This window comes from Mercenaria mercenaria, chromosome 11 (assembly GCF_021730395.1).
Source record: "Mercenaria mercenaria strain notata chromosome 11, MADL_Memer_1, whole genome shotgun sequence".
Taxonomy (NCBI): Eukaryota; Metazoa; Mollusca; class Bivalvia; order Venerida; family Veneridae; genus Mercenaria; species Mercenaria mercenaria.
Window position 1 is genome coordinate 79,132,629 of NC_069371.1, and position 16,502 is coordinate 79,149,130.

At 33.5% G+C, this 16,502-nt stretch overlaps 1 protein-coding gene and 1 long non-coding RNA gene across 3 annotated transcripts in view; one reads left to right on the forward strand and one right to left on the reverse strand.

Annotated features, from left to right (window-relative positions):
- LOC128546682 (uncharacterized) lies at nt 1–11,954 on the forward strand. The gene is made up of 2 exons (XR_008366153.1): nt 1–178; nt 9,968–11,954. It is a non-coding gene; the product is annotated as an uncharacterized LOC128546682 (long non-coding RNA).
- LOC123532527 (pituitary tumor-transforming gene 1 protein-interacting protein-like) overlaps nt 10,524–16,502 on the reverse strand; it is an 18,599-nt gene continuing 12,620 nt past the window's right edge. For both annotated transcript variants that reach the window (XM_045313985.2, XM_045313984.2), the window contains one exon: nt 10,524–15,364. Coding sequence is in view for 1 of the 2 variants with exons in the window: in XM_045313984.2 (XP_045169919.2) it covers nt 15,318–15,364 (47 nt within the window). In the remaining variant the exon portion in view is untranslated. The remainder of the gene's footprint in view (nt 15,365–16,502) is intronic.

Here is a 16,502-nt window from a genome sequence, read left to right on the forward strand (position 1 = left end):
TTAACCATACAAGGATAGATAACGCAAACTATGGGTAATAAATTCTTTTGAACAAAATTGCACATACTTCCATGAATTGCAATAACAAGAAAAATACAGAATCTGATGTCAACAAGCGAGTGATGAAAGTAAAAAATATTGAAAAAAACAATAGGAGGCGGAAACAGAAAATGAGAATGTAAGATGAGGTTTTTGTAAATTGATCATTTTAGCTTTCTTGTGGTGGATACCTAAACAAATATAGTGATCTTCTAGATAAAAAAATTATAGCACAGGTCACTTATTTGTGTACTGTAAAATCATTTAATTTCGTGGGCATGAAATTTTGTGGTTTTGGTCAAAACAGCAATTTCGTGGGGATATGAATTCATGGATTTCAATGTTTGAACATAAAATGAATTGGAATTTTACTTGTTCGTTGGTATTAAATTTTGTGGATTGACTCAACCATGAAATCCACAAAAATTAGTCCCCCACAAATATTAATGATTTCACAGTAACTTGTAAAACCTTTGCTATTATATCTTTCTGTTTTGCCATTATATTGCTATTTTACATAAGATATGAAAATCTTCTCAGTTCGCTAAACAAATACGGAGATAATAGATATTAAATCTGCACTTGAAATAAAAGTTTAATATTTATTGTTTGAAAATTCTATAACTGCACTCTACTACAAGTTCAAATTTGTACTTGTACAAAATGGTTCTGGGTGAATTAATTAACACTGGGAGAGTGTGTTTTAGTTTTTTTTATAATAGTTCACAAGCCTGCACTGGTTCGGGGTGATTTTGTACTATCAGATATAATAGTTCACAAACCTGAACTGGTTTAAGGCAATTTATTATTATAATTTAGAAATAATTTATAGCAAAAGAGTGTTTTAACACTATTTATGACGTCATTCTAGCGTAAGCGTGTTTTAACATAAACAAGCATATTAGAATAGTTCACAAGCCTGCACTGGTTCAGATTTGGTATTGATGTAAAAGTTATAGTATGTGTGAGAGTGTGTTACCAGGATATATCAGAGCTAGGGGTACATCAAGGGTATTTTTCTCTGCACATATCGTCGAGGCCGGTAGGCCGAGACAGATATGTGAAGAGAAAAATAACGAGATGTACCCCTAGCTCTGATATATCCTGGTAACACACGAGCACTACATATTATAACTGTTTTATCGCATAGTTTATCATTAAAATTTATATATTATTTTCATTTAAATTTGTTTATTATTATTTTTACTATTTTGATTCCCTTTCTGCGCCTCGCTGACTGAAACACTAAAACTTCTGTTTTAGAAAATGTGTTCCCCAGATAAAAGTACCCAACAAATTTCTGCATTGGTTTTAAATATTTGTATTTCATTGGCTAGACATATTGTAAAACTTGTTGTTTTGTTTGTAAAAAAAAATCAAAGAAAAAGAAACATTTGAGAAATCTCAGAATTTCATATATTTCATGTATTTCTGAATTTGGCAATAACTATCAAGTTCTTGAAATATTCTAGTTTATTTATTCTTTTACTTTATAAATGTAGGTGTTTGTGACAATTCTTTCTCTGTGAACTGTAAATTGGAGCTAAAATCATCTTTTCTTTGAAAGGAAAAAATTATACTCCCTTGATAGGACCTCAATAGAGAAAAAGTGTTCCGATATATATCGGAACAGTTTTACTGTGCTGATATATATCGGAACACTTTTTTTCTTATGAAACTCCATAGAGATTTCCGTGTTGATATATATCGCAACAGTTTTGTAAGATATCAGCACAGTTTTGTAGTAATAATGTGTGTTACTATGTATAACATGCTGCAAAGATCAAAGGAAAATTGCCGCACTATGCGATAAATAATAAGTAACAAACCTATTTGGATGCAAATGTCCTGAGAATGCCTCACAAAATTTAAATAAACAGCAAAACTAGAACAATCTGGTAACTAATCTGTTTCAAACTTTGTATGCATCTTTATGCTTTTGAAATTATATAATGTGCAATCATTTAATTCTGTGGGCATGCAGTCTGGTAGTTTTGGCAAAAATTGCTACATCATATGTATAAAATCTCTAGTATTTTCAATTTTAAAAATAAAAGTGGGATTTTTTTTCTGGGTTTGTTGGGATTAAATTTTGTGAATGAACAAAACCACACAAATCCTTGAAAATAAGTCCCCTACAAATATTAACAAGAGCACAGCCTAAGGGTGCCATCAGTCGTCTGCAAGTGCTGGACAGTATGTTAGGAAAGAGTTACAGTACAGAATTTCTAAGTACAAAAAGGGCGGTAAATCTGACAAAATGCAGGTTAGATTTATGGTTATTGGCCTACATAGTCACCTCATAATGATAATCGGTGCAAAGTTTCAAAGCTGTAGCTCTTACACCGGTCACCATGGCCTAGTGGTTAAGGCGTCCGCCTCAGGATCGGGAGGTCAAAGATTCGAGCACCACTATAATAAACAAGACCATTACCTTTTATAGCTTTTGAGAAAAGGTTGACCTAAACAATTTTTAACCAAGTAACTCAAATTTTCTAAGTACAAAAAGGGCCGTAATTTTGACAAAATGCATATCAGAGTTATGGTTCTTGGCCTACATAGTCCCCTAATGATGATGAACAGATGTGCAAAGTTTGAAAGCTGTAGCCCTTACAGTTTTTTAGAAAAGGTGGACCTAAACAAGTTTTAACAAATGCCAACGATCAAGTGATGACAATACCTCGTAGATTTTTTTCAAAAATCAGACAAGTTGAAAATTCAGCAATAACTGTTTAATAGGAGTTCAATAGTGTCACTGATTTTGACTTTTGTTAAATATGTTTTTAGATTGGCCTTTTTTAGTAAACTCATTTATAGGTTTCATTTTGTCACAGTTGAATAAATTCTTTTAACACATTGCTGAACAAAATGCTTTTTACACTTAACTAAGCATAACTGCTCACTGAAGAGAAAATTACCCATACTGTACGTATCATTTGACCTTGACAAGGCATTTTTTTGTTCTTAAAACTTCAATAAAAACATGTTGATGTATATCTTTACTGAAATTTTGTAAAAATTACAGTTCTCACAAGGTCATTACCCAAATGTTTTTTTTCCCTAATCAACATAATAGATAGTACTGGCTTAGAGACAGATCCACAACAGGACCAGTTTCTGGACAAGTAAAATAAACATGCTTTATTTCAGCATTATTTATAAAACTAGCTTAAAGATGTACGCTAGATTTTTCCCATTAATAGAATTTCTTCAAACTGGATATTGAAGGACAATCGCCTAAGAAACAAAGATATGCATTAAAAGTCATAGGTCACCAGTATTGAAAGAGTTATCTGTCCTTGAAAACAGCATTTTTGTTTACAAAATAATCTTCCATAGCAATAGGACATGTATAGTGCATATTTTCTGACCTGGCGGAGATATTTTTAGCATAGGCTGTAGCATTAAAATCAATAGGTAACTTGGTGCATATCGGATTTATTCGTACGGAATGAAACTAAATCTAATGATGTAGCCGATTACCCTAAACTAAATGATAGAATGGCCCATTTATGACCTTTCTATAAATATCTCAGCCAGGTCAGAAAATATGCACTATACATGGCATTACTCATGCGCAATAATTTTAACTTGCCAAAGAAATGTGGGTATTACATAAGCTGACCCAACATTTTTATTTCAACTATCGGTGTCGCACCTTGGTTAAAGTTTTAGGCATATAGCTTTGAAACTTATTTTTTCTTTTTCAAGGCCAATTATCAACCTCACTGGGTCAAGTCCCATAACTCTGACATGTATTTCGGCCAAATTACGCCACCTTTTGGACTTCAAAACCCTGGTTAAAGTTTTGCATGCAAGTTTCTCCAAAATTAATGGAGCTATTGAATTTGAACTTCTCATGTGTCTTCAAGTTAAGAAAACTAGGTGATAGCAGCAGTCCCTAACTCTGACATGGATTTTGGCCAAATTATACCCCCTTTTGGACCTAGAAAAACCTGGTTAAAGTTTTGCATTCAAGTACATATAGCTGTTATTTAAAAGCAAATAGCTTTGAAACTTATTTTTAGCTTGACTATACGAAGTATAGAGAGCTGTCCTACTCGACCCGGCGTCGGCGTCCTTCCGCGTCCGCACTTGGTTAAAGTTTTGATACACTTTCACTTTATCTCTGTAATTACTTGATGGATTTGTTTCAAACTTAAAAAAATTATTCCTCATCATCACCCTCATCATACGGCACAAGGACCATAACTCTCACACCAATATTTCATGAATTATCACCCCTATTTACTTAGAATTTAGGTTAAAGTTTTGATGCACTTTCACTCTGTCTCAGTTATTACTAAATGGATTTGATTCAAACTTAAATTAGTTGAACATTCCACCTTATCACCCACATCATATGACACAAAGTTCATAACTCTGGTGCCAATATTTCATGAATTATGCCCCCTTTTACTTAGAATTTCAGGTTAACATTTTCATGCACTTTCACTCTTATCTCAGTTATTACCAAATGAATTTTATTCAAACTTAAAATAGTTATTCAACATCATTACTCTCATCATATGACACAAGTGCTATCATTCTTGCACCAGTATTTCATGATTATCCCCCTTTTTACTTAGAATGTCAGGTTTAAGTTTTCATGCACTTTCACTCTATCTCAGTTATAACTAAATGGATTTGATTCAAACTTAAAATAGTTGTTATCTCAGTTATCACTAAATGGATATGATTCAAACTGAAAATATTTGTTCCACCTTATCACCCACATCATATGACTTAAGGTCCATAACTCTGGTACCAATATTTCATGAGTTATGCCCCCTTTTACTTAGAATTTTGGGTTAATTTTGATGCATTTTCACTATATCTCAGTTATTACTAAATGGATTTGATTCAAACTTAAAATAGTTGTTCCACCTTATCACCCACATCACATGACACAAGGTCCATAACTCTGGTACCAATAATTCATGAATTATGCCCCCTTTTACTTAGAATTTCAGGTTTAAGTTTTCATACACTTTCACTCATATCTCAGTTATTACCATATGGATTTAATATAAACTTAAAATAGTTATTCAACATCATCACTCTCATCATATGACACAAGCGCCATAACTTTGGCACCAATATTTCATGATTTATCCCCCCTTTTTACTTAGAATTTCAGGTTTAAGTTTTGATGCACTTTCACTCTATCTCAGTTATTATTAAATGGATTTGATTCAAACTTAAAATAGTTGTTCCACCTTATCACCCACATCATATGACACAAGATCAATAACTCTGGTACCAATAAACGACATTGTGTCTGAAATCATTAGTCCTCCACCTCTGATTCATGTGGGGAAGTTGGCAGTTACTTGTGGAGAACAGATTTGTACTGGTACAGAATCCAGGAACACTGGTTAGGTTAACTGCCCGCCGTTACATGACTGAAATACTGTTGAAAAACGGCGTTAAACCCAAAACAAACAAACAAAATAATTTTGATGCATTTTCACAATTTCTCAGTTATTACTAAATGGATTTGATTCAAACTTGAAGTTGTTATTCCACATCTACACCCACATCATATGACACAAGGTGCAAAATCACTCTTGCACCAATATTTCATGAATTATCCCCCTTTTTGCTTAGAACTATTCTTATTTAATGTTCTTTATCTCTGACAGACTCAAGCTATTGTCCAATATCTTCATTCTTATAGGAGTCATTAAACATTCTAGTTACAGCTCCAGCTTCCTCAGATGTGCCCAGTTTCACTATCCAGCATCGAAATAGTCGAGCACGCTGTCTCCTGTGACAGCTCTTGTTTCTTTTTCTAGACACTGTCACAAGTCCCATAACTTTGACATGCATTATAGCCAAATTATGCCCCCTTTTGGACTTAGAAAATCCTGGTTAAAGTTTTGCATGCGAGTTACTATCTCAAAAACTAATGCAAATATTGAATTGAATTCACACATTTCTTTGAGTTTATAAAACTAGGTCATAGCATTAAGTCCCATAACTCTGACATGTATTTTGCAAAATTATGTCCCCTTCTGAACTTAAAACTTCTGGTTAAAGTTTTGCATGCAAGTGACTATCTCCAAAACTAATGCAGATACTGGATTGAAACTCTATAGATATTTTAATATTTAAGGTAATAAAATTTCCTGCTTCTGGGACAACAATTAGAATAGTCGAGCATTGGCTGTCTTTCAATAGCTCTTTTTTTCTTCTATTTTAATGCAATATCTATTTGAATTATCAAGTATTAATTGGGGCAAGGCAAATTTCAAGTTATAGGGAGCTGGCTTCTGCTGCTACCATTGGTGTTTTCGACAGTTGAGTTACCATTTATATATGTCATGGCATAGAACTTGAACATTAAAATGGAAAGAAAGTGTGTAGTAGAGCATTGGAATGGTATTCTGAGGCCCCGGATTCGAGTCCCGGTCTGGCTGCACATTTTTCTCAAAGTTTGGCATTTGGTGCCCAACATAATTTATATTGATGGAAGGACAAAAAGAGTCAAGCATAAAAATATATTAGTCACTATTCTTTATCCTTCAATTTATTTATTTATTTGGGTTTAACGGCGCACCAACACAGTATAGCTTATATGGCGCCAAACAGGACTATAAATTTTGGTTTCACATGTCATTTACAACTAAATAAAAACATGAGGTATGGAATCAAAATTTGCCTACCTGCTGGAATCACAGAGTTACAGCAAAACCAAGTGTTAAGACCCTATTAGTCGCCTCTTACGATCATGCAAGGGTAAGGCAGTGGTTCCAATTCTTTTCATACACAGATCGTCCCAGAACCACATAGGACTCTTTATCCTTCAAAACAAAATTGTCATTCATCATCTAAATATTTGAACGGATACTGGTTAATCCTACAGAGAAATTTACCACTTGTTATGACCACACTGTAGCCCTAGGAAAACTAAATTTTACATCACTAAGCCGGAGGGGTGATATTTTTCATTTTGAAGCAGGAGCTGAACTTTATTTGGTGTAAGTTTCAATTTGTCAAATGATGTCTAAAACAATAAAGAAAGAAAAACATTTTTAATTTTTTTTTTTATCTAGAAACTGGTTTCCAACCGGTATAAATACATGTGTCGATCAGATATCTTAACGATTTTGCTGAAACCAGTGAGACATTTTGCCATAATTATCAAGCTGCCTTCAGAACTCGAAGCAAGTTCACCAACTTTCCAAATTTCAGACACACCTTATCTAGGGCTAGATATTTTAAATTCAACAATCTAAGTAAAGAATATTATCTTTTGCAATAATGACCTAGACTCTTGTTCCTGCATATACCATTTTGGCGGGGAAAAAAGTAGATAACTCGGTCACGATATTGAATGCTATGGAAGGAGAACACTAATTATAGAAATGTTTATTTATGGTAATTTATGGTTATTGGTAATTCAAATGTTATATTTAGAGCACCAAGGCACTTAAATTACCTTTATTTGCCAATTAAAGCTTATAAATTGTCATATGAAGTTTAAATGGTATAGAAAACATGATCTGACTCTCATAATACCATAAATAGCCCTAGTTTATAACAGGCAAGCCACCTTCAGCACTGTTCTTATTACATCAAATTAATATTCACTTACATTAATGATCGAGTACATTTTTGTAATCCCCTCTCCCCATTTTTCTTTTAGCAAAAAGGTAATTCAGAAAGATGGAATTACAAGTAGTGGAACACTTTAACCCTTATCATGCTGGACATGATTGAGTCTGCCTTTGTGACCAGTGTAGATCATGATCTGCACTGTTCACTATTCAGTCAGTATCGTTTTGGTAAGCACCCCTTTTAACAGTTAGCTGTCCAAATTAAAAGATGGACAAGTTCATTATAGAAAAACAGGGTAAGAGTTAAATAATGCTTACATGAAATATTAAACAATATCAGAACTAACATAAATGGTCCAGTGGTTAGGTCTGAGTTCAAAGCCCGGCTCCTCCAGTGGTCCAGTGGTTAGGTCTGAGTTCAAAGCCCGGCTCCTCCAGTGGTCCAGTGGTTAGGTCTGAGTTCAAAGCCCGGCTCCTCCAGTGGTCCAGTGGTTAGGTCTGAGTTCAAAGCCCGGCTCCAGTGGTCCAGTGGTTAGGTCTGAGTTCAAAGCCCGGCTCCTCCAGTTAAAGTACTGTAAAAGCACATATTTTCACAGGTTCAAAATTTCACGAATTTAAAATTTTGAGAATGTTCGCAAGGTGTAATATGCTCGAAATTGTAAAACATTGTAACATAACTGAATTTTATTATACTAATGGTGAATATTTATGCGAGGATTAATTTTCGCGATTTTTAAAATTTAAACCCTCGCGAAAATTTCTGCTTTTACAGTAACTAATATTTGGATAAAAGTCCCGTGTATGAGTGCTTTACACCTGGCATGCTAAAGAACCAGGGAAGCTTCTGAAACTGAAGGTTCATCTGTATCTTTCATTTTTCTCTAACCAAACATTAAAGCTAGTCTTATGGAGGTGCCGCCTATATGGGCTACGGGCAGCAATTATAAAGAACTCTACACACATTAAATTTTTTCAAAGATTACTTCACAAAAAGCTGTATTTAAAATCTTATTGCAATAACCTATCTTTCAAGTCCACTCCACTTCAAATTCAAATTTTAAACAGGACCTGTATTTACAATCCTTAAAGCATATTTAGATTATGTCAAAGTTTAAATCTCAATAAAGTCTCTGACCATTCCTTCATGTTGATAAAAACCAGGATGCACCACCTCACAAGGATGGTGACCTGATAAAACTTGCACTTACTTTTCTTATATTCCATTTAGGTTTCTTGTTGTTAAACTTTAGTTCAATGGGTAAAAATTGTGGCCAATTGGATAACAATTGCAAAGCTTTTCAGTTTTTCATTTTAGTAGTTATCCTTTAGCCTGCTGGCGTTAAGTGTTTTTGCCTTTGTGACCAGTGCCTACCAAGATCAGCAGGCTGATCATGGTCTGCACTGTTGGTTTTTCAGTCAGTAAATTTTCATTGAACACCCCTTTGAATGATAAATGGTACTGCCCAAATTGAGTGACAGACTAGTCCACTTTAGAAATTTAGCAGGCTAAAGGTTATATAGGGAAAACTGGTCCCTTAAGCTGCCATATTTTAGGGATCAAATAGCCCTTTGCTGGCATGATAGCGGCTTTCTCAAAGATTGCCTCTGTAGAATCGTATCTATTTCTGACCACTTTTTGAGACTAAGTTTTCTGTAGAACAGTGAAAAATGGTTTACTAGAACAATAATGGCACAGGCACCCGTCCTCGTCCACTTTCCATTCATTTTCTGGGTTTGGGACACTCAAAGCCTTGATTAACTAAAACATCTTGCTTTCCATTGTGACCTCGTGCAATTACTGCTTCATTGTACCGGCAGTTATGTATTATATGGAAAAGTGGTCCTTAATTTCTATGTGTAAAGTAGCATTAAGCTATGTTAAACTACATGATCACAGTGATAGTATCAGTGAAATTATTCCGAGCTTCTATGGAGATATTAGATGGGTTTTCATTTTAGTGCCAAGGCAACCAGAAATGCAGGGCCCAGCTTCATTTAGTTTCAGTATTTTTTTAGATTGTCATGTAATATTAATTTCTAAGAAATTTCAACGTTTGTTTGTATTTAAATTTATTTATATTCACCACCTGTAATCCATAAGGGCGATTCCTCCAGAATTTGTAATTTAACCCTTACCCTACTGAATTTCTATAATGAACTTGTCCATCTTTCAATTTGGACAGTACAATTAAAAGGGGTGCTTACAAAAAAGATACTGACTGAATGGCGAACAATGCAGACCACGATCTTGGTCTGCACTGGTCGCAAAGGCAGAATCACTTGCCACCAGCAGGCTAAAGGTTAAGATGGATGATAGTGCAAGATACAGAAGACCCTCTTCATGGTTTATAAATAATTTATTTTAGGTCGATTGTGAGGCAAGTTCTACAACTTAATATATAAATCACTCTCAACACCTCATTCCTGATGGAATCCATCACCACGAGGGTATGAGAGAAGAGGCAAGTTTCCCTTTTTTAAGCTGAGCGCCAAGCAAGGGGGCTACTGGTACCATTTTTCACGTCTTTGGTATGATCGAACCCACGACCTCCCGACTCGAAGCAGATGCTCTACCACTAGGCTATCGAGGCAGTTAGAAGACCCTCTGATTCCAGAAGCTTCCCTGTTTCTTTAGTTGCAGGAGCTGATGCTCAAATAAAAAACCTCTGGCTTTGCAGTCAGACAGTGTTACCACTGGACCTCTGTGTTGACTCTACAAGTTTGAAAGAAATAAGCCCAGAGGTCAAAAGGAAGGTGTTGTTTGAAGCAATGGCTCTGATTCAACAAATAATAGAACATCACATGATACATGAAGACCAATCATTATACCTCACCATAGTCTTGTTCAGGTGAACTAAAAACATTGTACTCAGGTAAAGCCGGCTCGTTTTAAGAATTCCAGGAAAGAGGACAACGAAGTGATTATCAAACTATTTTTTATTTATCAATGTGAGAAAAATCACTGGTATATTGTTAATGAAGACAATGAGTTAATGAAGTTCTATTCATACATACACAAATGATCTATACGCTGTCATATGAAAAGATATGTTAATTCCAAAAAGCTTGTGTATATCAACAAAAAAACCTTTCTACCGATTTGTCATTTCTTCTATTTTTGTGATAACTTTCATTCGTCTTTCAATAGTTGTCTGTGGGTTGAACCAGATTTCAGTCAAGGCCTTTTGACATCCCTATTGGATTTTAAGTTGTATGTACACTGTTGTAACTGTTGTGACCTTAAATAAAATAGCACTTGTTTCCTATCCCTCTACCTACCCACAACAATTGCCGCTATCAAAAATATTTTATCAAAAATATAAAATCAATCTAATTTTCTAGTACGTAAGAAGGGTACCCATCACTTTATTTTGTTGCTTTCAAATCAAACTAATGATACAGATGATAGACCTGACTTACATCTAGCTGTTAATGGCTGAAAAAGTTGATAAACATGGATGCAGGTTAAAAGCTTAGCTCTACATCACTATATACTAAATGTTTGCTAATTAAAAATGTATCAGTGAAAAAATGGCATAAAAAATTCCCCACTTACCAACCCAGCCATTAATGGCATGGGTTGCAGAAGAGAAAACAAAGATATTTCTTAGACTGGCCTTATGCAGACTGGTATCCATCTTCTTCTCTATGTTAATAAGGTCAACCAGTCTAAAATATTTTTTAAAATTAGAGAAAACAATTTCTGCTGTCATCTTAGTAGATACATTCTGATAATTGCTGTGAAAATTCATGACATTTGTGAATTTGATTTGATTAAAAAATCAAATGACTATAAGCGGTGATTGTTTTGGCCTGTTAAGTACCAATTAGTGCTGTCTTAAGTACCAATCAGATTAGCACCAAACAGTGCTGTGTTTAGTACCAAGCTATGTTGTGTCTAGAACCAGAGCTGTGTTAAGTACAAATCAGTGCTGTGTAAACTCAAGGAATGTACAAAAATATTTACCTCTCATGAACAGACTCAATCAAACCAAATGTGCTATTGATTTTTTTGGTCGTGTTATTCTTCTTAAATGATTATATCCAACCTTTGGGTATTCTTTATATGTATATGATTTCCCATGAGGCCATTAAGTAATGAACTTTGACTGAATATATTAAAATTATGCTGATTTTTTTTGCAAAACAATGGGACACATACACTACACATATGCATGAGATACACAAAAATATTCTGAATTGCACGACACAAATACCACAAAGTCACTTGTGGCCACTCAACAATCTGAAACATAGTTACAATTCAAGCAATGGATAAAAAAAAAATACAATATTGTAGACAAATCCGATTTTTTTTTTGTAAATCTGGATTAAAAATTGATTTTTTTTTCCCACAAAACATTTTGATTTTCTTTAAAATCTTATGAAAAGAGAGAAAACTATTCTGATGTTCGAATATGAACTCGGTTCATCAAATCTCACTTTCAAAAGTACAGGCCAAATATCATTCTACTTTTTTTTTGTTTTTGCAAAATTAGGCAAACATTTTTATAGAAAGTTAAGCAAGTACAATATAAAGCATTATGCAAATGTAACTCTTTTTTTTTTTTTGTAAAAAGTGTTAAAAAATGTATACTATTTTGTGACAGATGTATGCTATCTTGATATAAATACATGCTATTGTGTACATGCCAACAAATGTGAACATTCAAAAACACTTTTAAACAGGTTCTTTACAGAAAAACTGCAGATTTTTTTATCACAGATACAGAACAATATTAGGTATAAAAATACAAGCATTACTATCATAATTTATTTTCTTAAAAATGAAAAGCCTCCATATTGAATATAAAGTATTTTATCTTAAATATCATTCAATAACTTTCAAATGCACAAGACTGCAGAAAATACTACGTGTTTACATCCCTTCCTCTCTTGCCTACAACAGTTAAATGTTAGTCAGCACCAGACTGCATAAGTAACAAACAGACAAAATAGTCACTTATTCAGGTGTTGATATGTGTACATTTACATGCAAAAAGGTTCAATTAAACAGAACTTCAAAGAATTAACATCATGTTATTCAGCAGTCCAATTAGTAAATCTTTTCGTCAAGACATCCAGAAAAAATATGGTAAGTGATGTCTTTATTTCCAGCATTCTGAGAATCAAATAAATATCAGTCCGTAGAATGGGTCAAACCAAGGTGCCGGGTGAACTATGCCAGTTATTCAGCAATTTTGTTCTGTTTATCAAATTTTGATTTATATATTAGATCCAAGAGATTTGTGAGAAAAAAAAATCTGAAATCTGAAAATGTGACAGAAAAATGCTTTAAACTATGGAATGTTTGACCTACATAAAAATGAATCAGACAAAATGTTATCTCCTATCAGAGTTTCTAAATGACAATGCAAGCCAAAATAATGATGAAACAAAATTCACATAATGATGTATTACAAAACAATTATATCTAAATTACGCTATCAATTACACTTTTCTGAAACTTTAAAACCCAACACTTCAACTACATAGATCTGCAAATCAAAAATGACAAAATACACAAACTAAACCTGTTGCACAATATCAAAACTCAACCTAAGTCAGTTTTTGTCTTTCTTCTTGACGAAATGAAAATCAAGTAAGATATTATCTTTTAAATCATATAAAAGGAAAATGTGTTCTGTGACTGACTTAAAGGCACTTACCTCCAGATTTTGGCTAAAAAATTATCTTTCTTTCAAATTGAAGTTTGGTCACTATTTTAACAAGAGCACCGCCTTGCGGGTGCTGACGCTCATCTGATTTTTTTTAGTGTAATAGAAATATTGTCCTACCCATGATTTTCTAAGTCTAAAAAGGGCCATCATTCTTGCAAAAAGCAGGATAGAGTTATGTTTCTTGATGTACAGTGTCCACTTATGATGATGAAAAACTGTTGCAAGTTTTAAAGCAATAGCTTTGATAGTTTATGAGAAAAGTTGACTTAAACATAATACTCAACCAAGAAAATGATTTTCTAAGTCCAAAAGGGGCAATAATTATTGCAAAAAGCAGGATGGAGTTATGTTGCTTGCTGTACAGGGTCAGCTTATGATGGTGAACAAGTGTTGCAAGTTTCAAAGCAATAGCTTTGATAGTTTAAGAGAAAAAGTTGACCTAAACATAAAACTTAACCAAGAAATCTGATATTTTCTAAGTCCAAAAGGGGCCATAAATCTTGCAAAAAGCAGGACGGAGTTATGTTTCTTGCTGTACAGGGTCAACTTATGATGGTGAACAAGTGTTGCAAGTTTTAAAGCAATAGCTTTGATAGTTTAGGATAAAAGCTGACCTAAACATAAAACTTAACCAAGAAAACTGATTTTCTAAGTCCAAAAGGGGCAATAAATCTTGCAAAAAGCAAGATGGAGTTATGTTTCTTGATGTACAGGGTCAGCTTATGATGGTGAACAAGTATTCCAAGTTTCAAAGCAATAGCTTTGATAGTTTAGGAGAAAAGTTGACCTAAACATAAAACTTAACCAAGAAATCTGATATTTTCTAAGTACAAAAGGGGCCATAAATCTTGCAAAAAGCAAGATGGAGTTATGTTTCTTGCTATACAGGGTCAGCTTATGATGGTGAACAAGTATTCCAAGTTTCAAAGCAATAGCTTTGATAGTTTAGGAGAAAAGCTGACCTAAACATAAAACTTAACCAGGCAACGCCGACGCAGACGCCGACGCCGACGCCGACAACCGCTCAAGTGATGACAATAACTCATCATTTTTTTTCAAAAAATCAGATGAGCTAAAAATGCCAAATCAGGAAAAAAAAGATGACCGCGTCAGGAATCGAACCCGGACCGCCGCAGCAATAACAAAAGTTTTCCACTGTCATTACCAATAGCACTATGGCGGATTTAGTGATTAATTCGCTTAAATATAGATATTTATAATCGAGACAGTTTACTTCGAGTAAAGCATTACAAACGCTTTTCGATTTTCATTGTAAAAAGTAGTAAAAAAACAACTAATTCTAACATATAGTCTGTCAGTAATTAAGTTTCAAAGCATTCTTAAGAAATATAGCATTAATTTCCAGATATCTAAAAAAAATCTCCTTTTTTTGTTGTCGAACAATCTGGAGGCCAGTGCCTTTAAAATATTGGGAATAAATGAATTTATTTTGGATAAGACTATCTAGAGAACTATCAAAATATGGTTACATAAATCAACGTCAAAAATTAATCAATAAATTTAGTAAAGCTGAAAAGTAATGAAATGAAAAAACAAAATCATACAACAAGATGAAATAAACACAAAATCACAAAAAACATACATGATGAAATAAACAATAACAACAAGGAATATATATAGTTATATTTACACCAGTATTAAGACATGATTCACCCAAAATTTCACTATCAAATTAAATGCACAATAATTTAAAACCAAACTCAAAAACCCAATTTAAACCAAAATGTATTAATCAATTTTCATTAGAGATTTTTTATTCATAAGCTGTAAGTTATCCCGAGTATGTTAGGCATATTAAGATATAATATTTTGAATAGATAAACATATATTCTGTTATTTCTGCTTTCAAAAAGCCTAACAAACTGAACATTGTTCAAGTTATAATCAAGTCCTCCAATCTAAATTTTTAAATATCTTTGACGTAATTTATAAAACATTTCAGGAGATAGTTCTTTCACTGTACAAGAGCTCCACATCGTTGTTATATGTGCATCTCTGATGTTAAATCACATGTTTAATTGTCATCAAATCTTGTGTAAGGGTTGTCTTCCTTGATCAAGCCTGAAAAAATGAAAAGTTTCATACAAAATATTGCAAGCAGTAAAACATAATCTCCAAACAATCTTGCTTGGCCATCATGTAAAAATGATGATATAATAATCCAAGCAACATCTCAGCCTTTCAAATACAAAACAATATAAACTTATTTCATTGTCTTAGCAACAGTCCTATCTTATATATAGGTGACACAATTAAAACTCAACTTTTCAAATATTTTATGTTACCGGTAGATACATGTTTCAGTTCTTAGAGTTAAGATTTCATACTGTTAAATGATAATACTCGCCTCAGCCAATGAAATCAAGGGCAATAACTCTTTAAGTATCACCAAACAGAGTGAAGTAAACTATATGAAATTGCATTTGCTTTGGCATTATGTACACATACTAATTTTATTAAACTTTGTTTACTGTGTTTAATTATTTAGCAAATTTCATAAAAATGGGATGGTGTGTACTACAATTCAGAGACAAAAGACAGAAAAGCAATGAAATCATGTCACACATTACATCAAATTATGGGCTTAAAGGACAATAGCCTTTATAAGCCATTTTCAGTAAGGTATATATTGGAATAAATAGATGGCAGAGATATGGGGGACAGAGAATTCAATATATATTTATCTATGGGTGTTTTTGTAAAGAGGTTTTTTCAACATCTTTTTGCAAATACAAAGATTTTGGGAAACAAAAAAAACATGACTTGTGAAAAATGCCTGCTATCTCTCCTTTAATTTTTAAATATTTAAATCTTTTCTACGTATGCTTAACCTTTAGCCTGTTGCCGGCAAATTATTCTGCCTTTGCGACCAAGTTCATGGTCTGCACTGGTCGCTATTCAGTCAGTAAATTTTCAGTGAACACCCCTTCAAATGATAAATGGTAAAGCCCAAACTGAATGATGGACCAGTCCATTTTAGAAATTTAGCAGGCTCAAGGTTAACACTACACAATGTGTTTATTCTAGCTGAAGCCATGATAAAAGGAACAGATGAGTATATATATATAATACAGGCCAGACAGTAGCTATGGTGGAGAGATGAGGCTAGACAGGAGCTTCGGCAAGGAGACAATTTCAGTACACCACTGCTACTTATACCTCTTGGGCAAGCCTGCATATGGAAGTTAGCAGAAATATA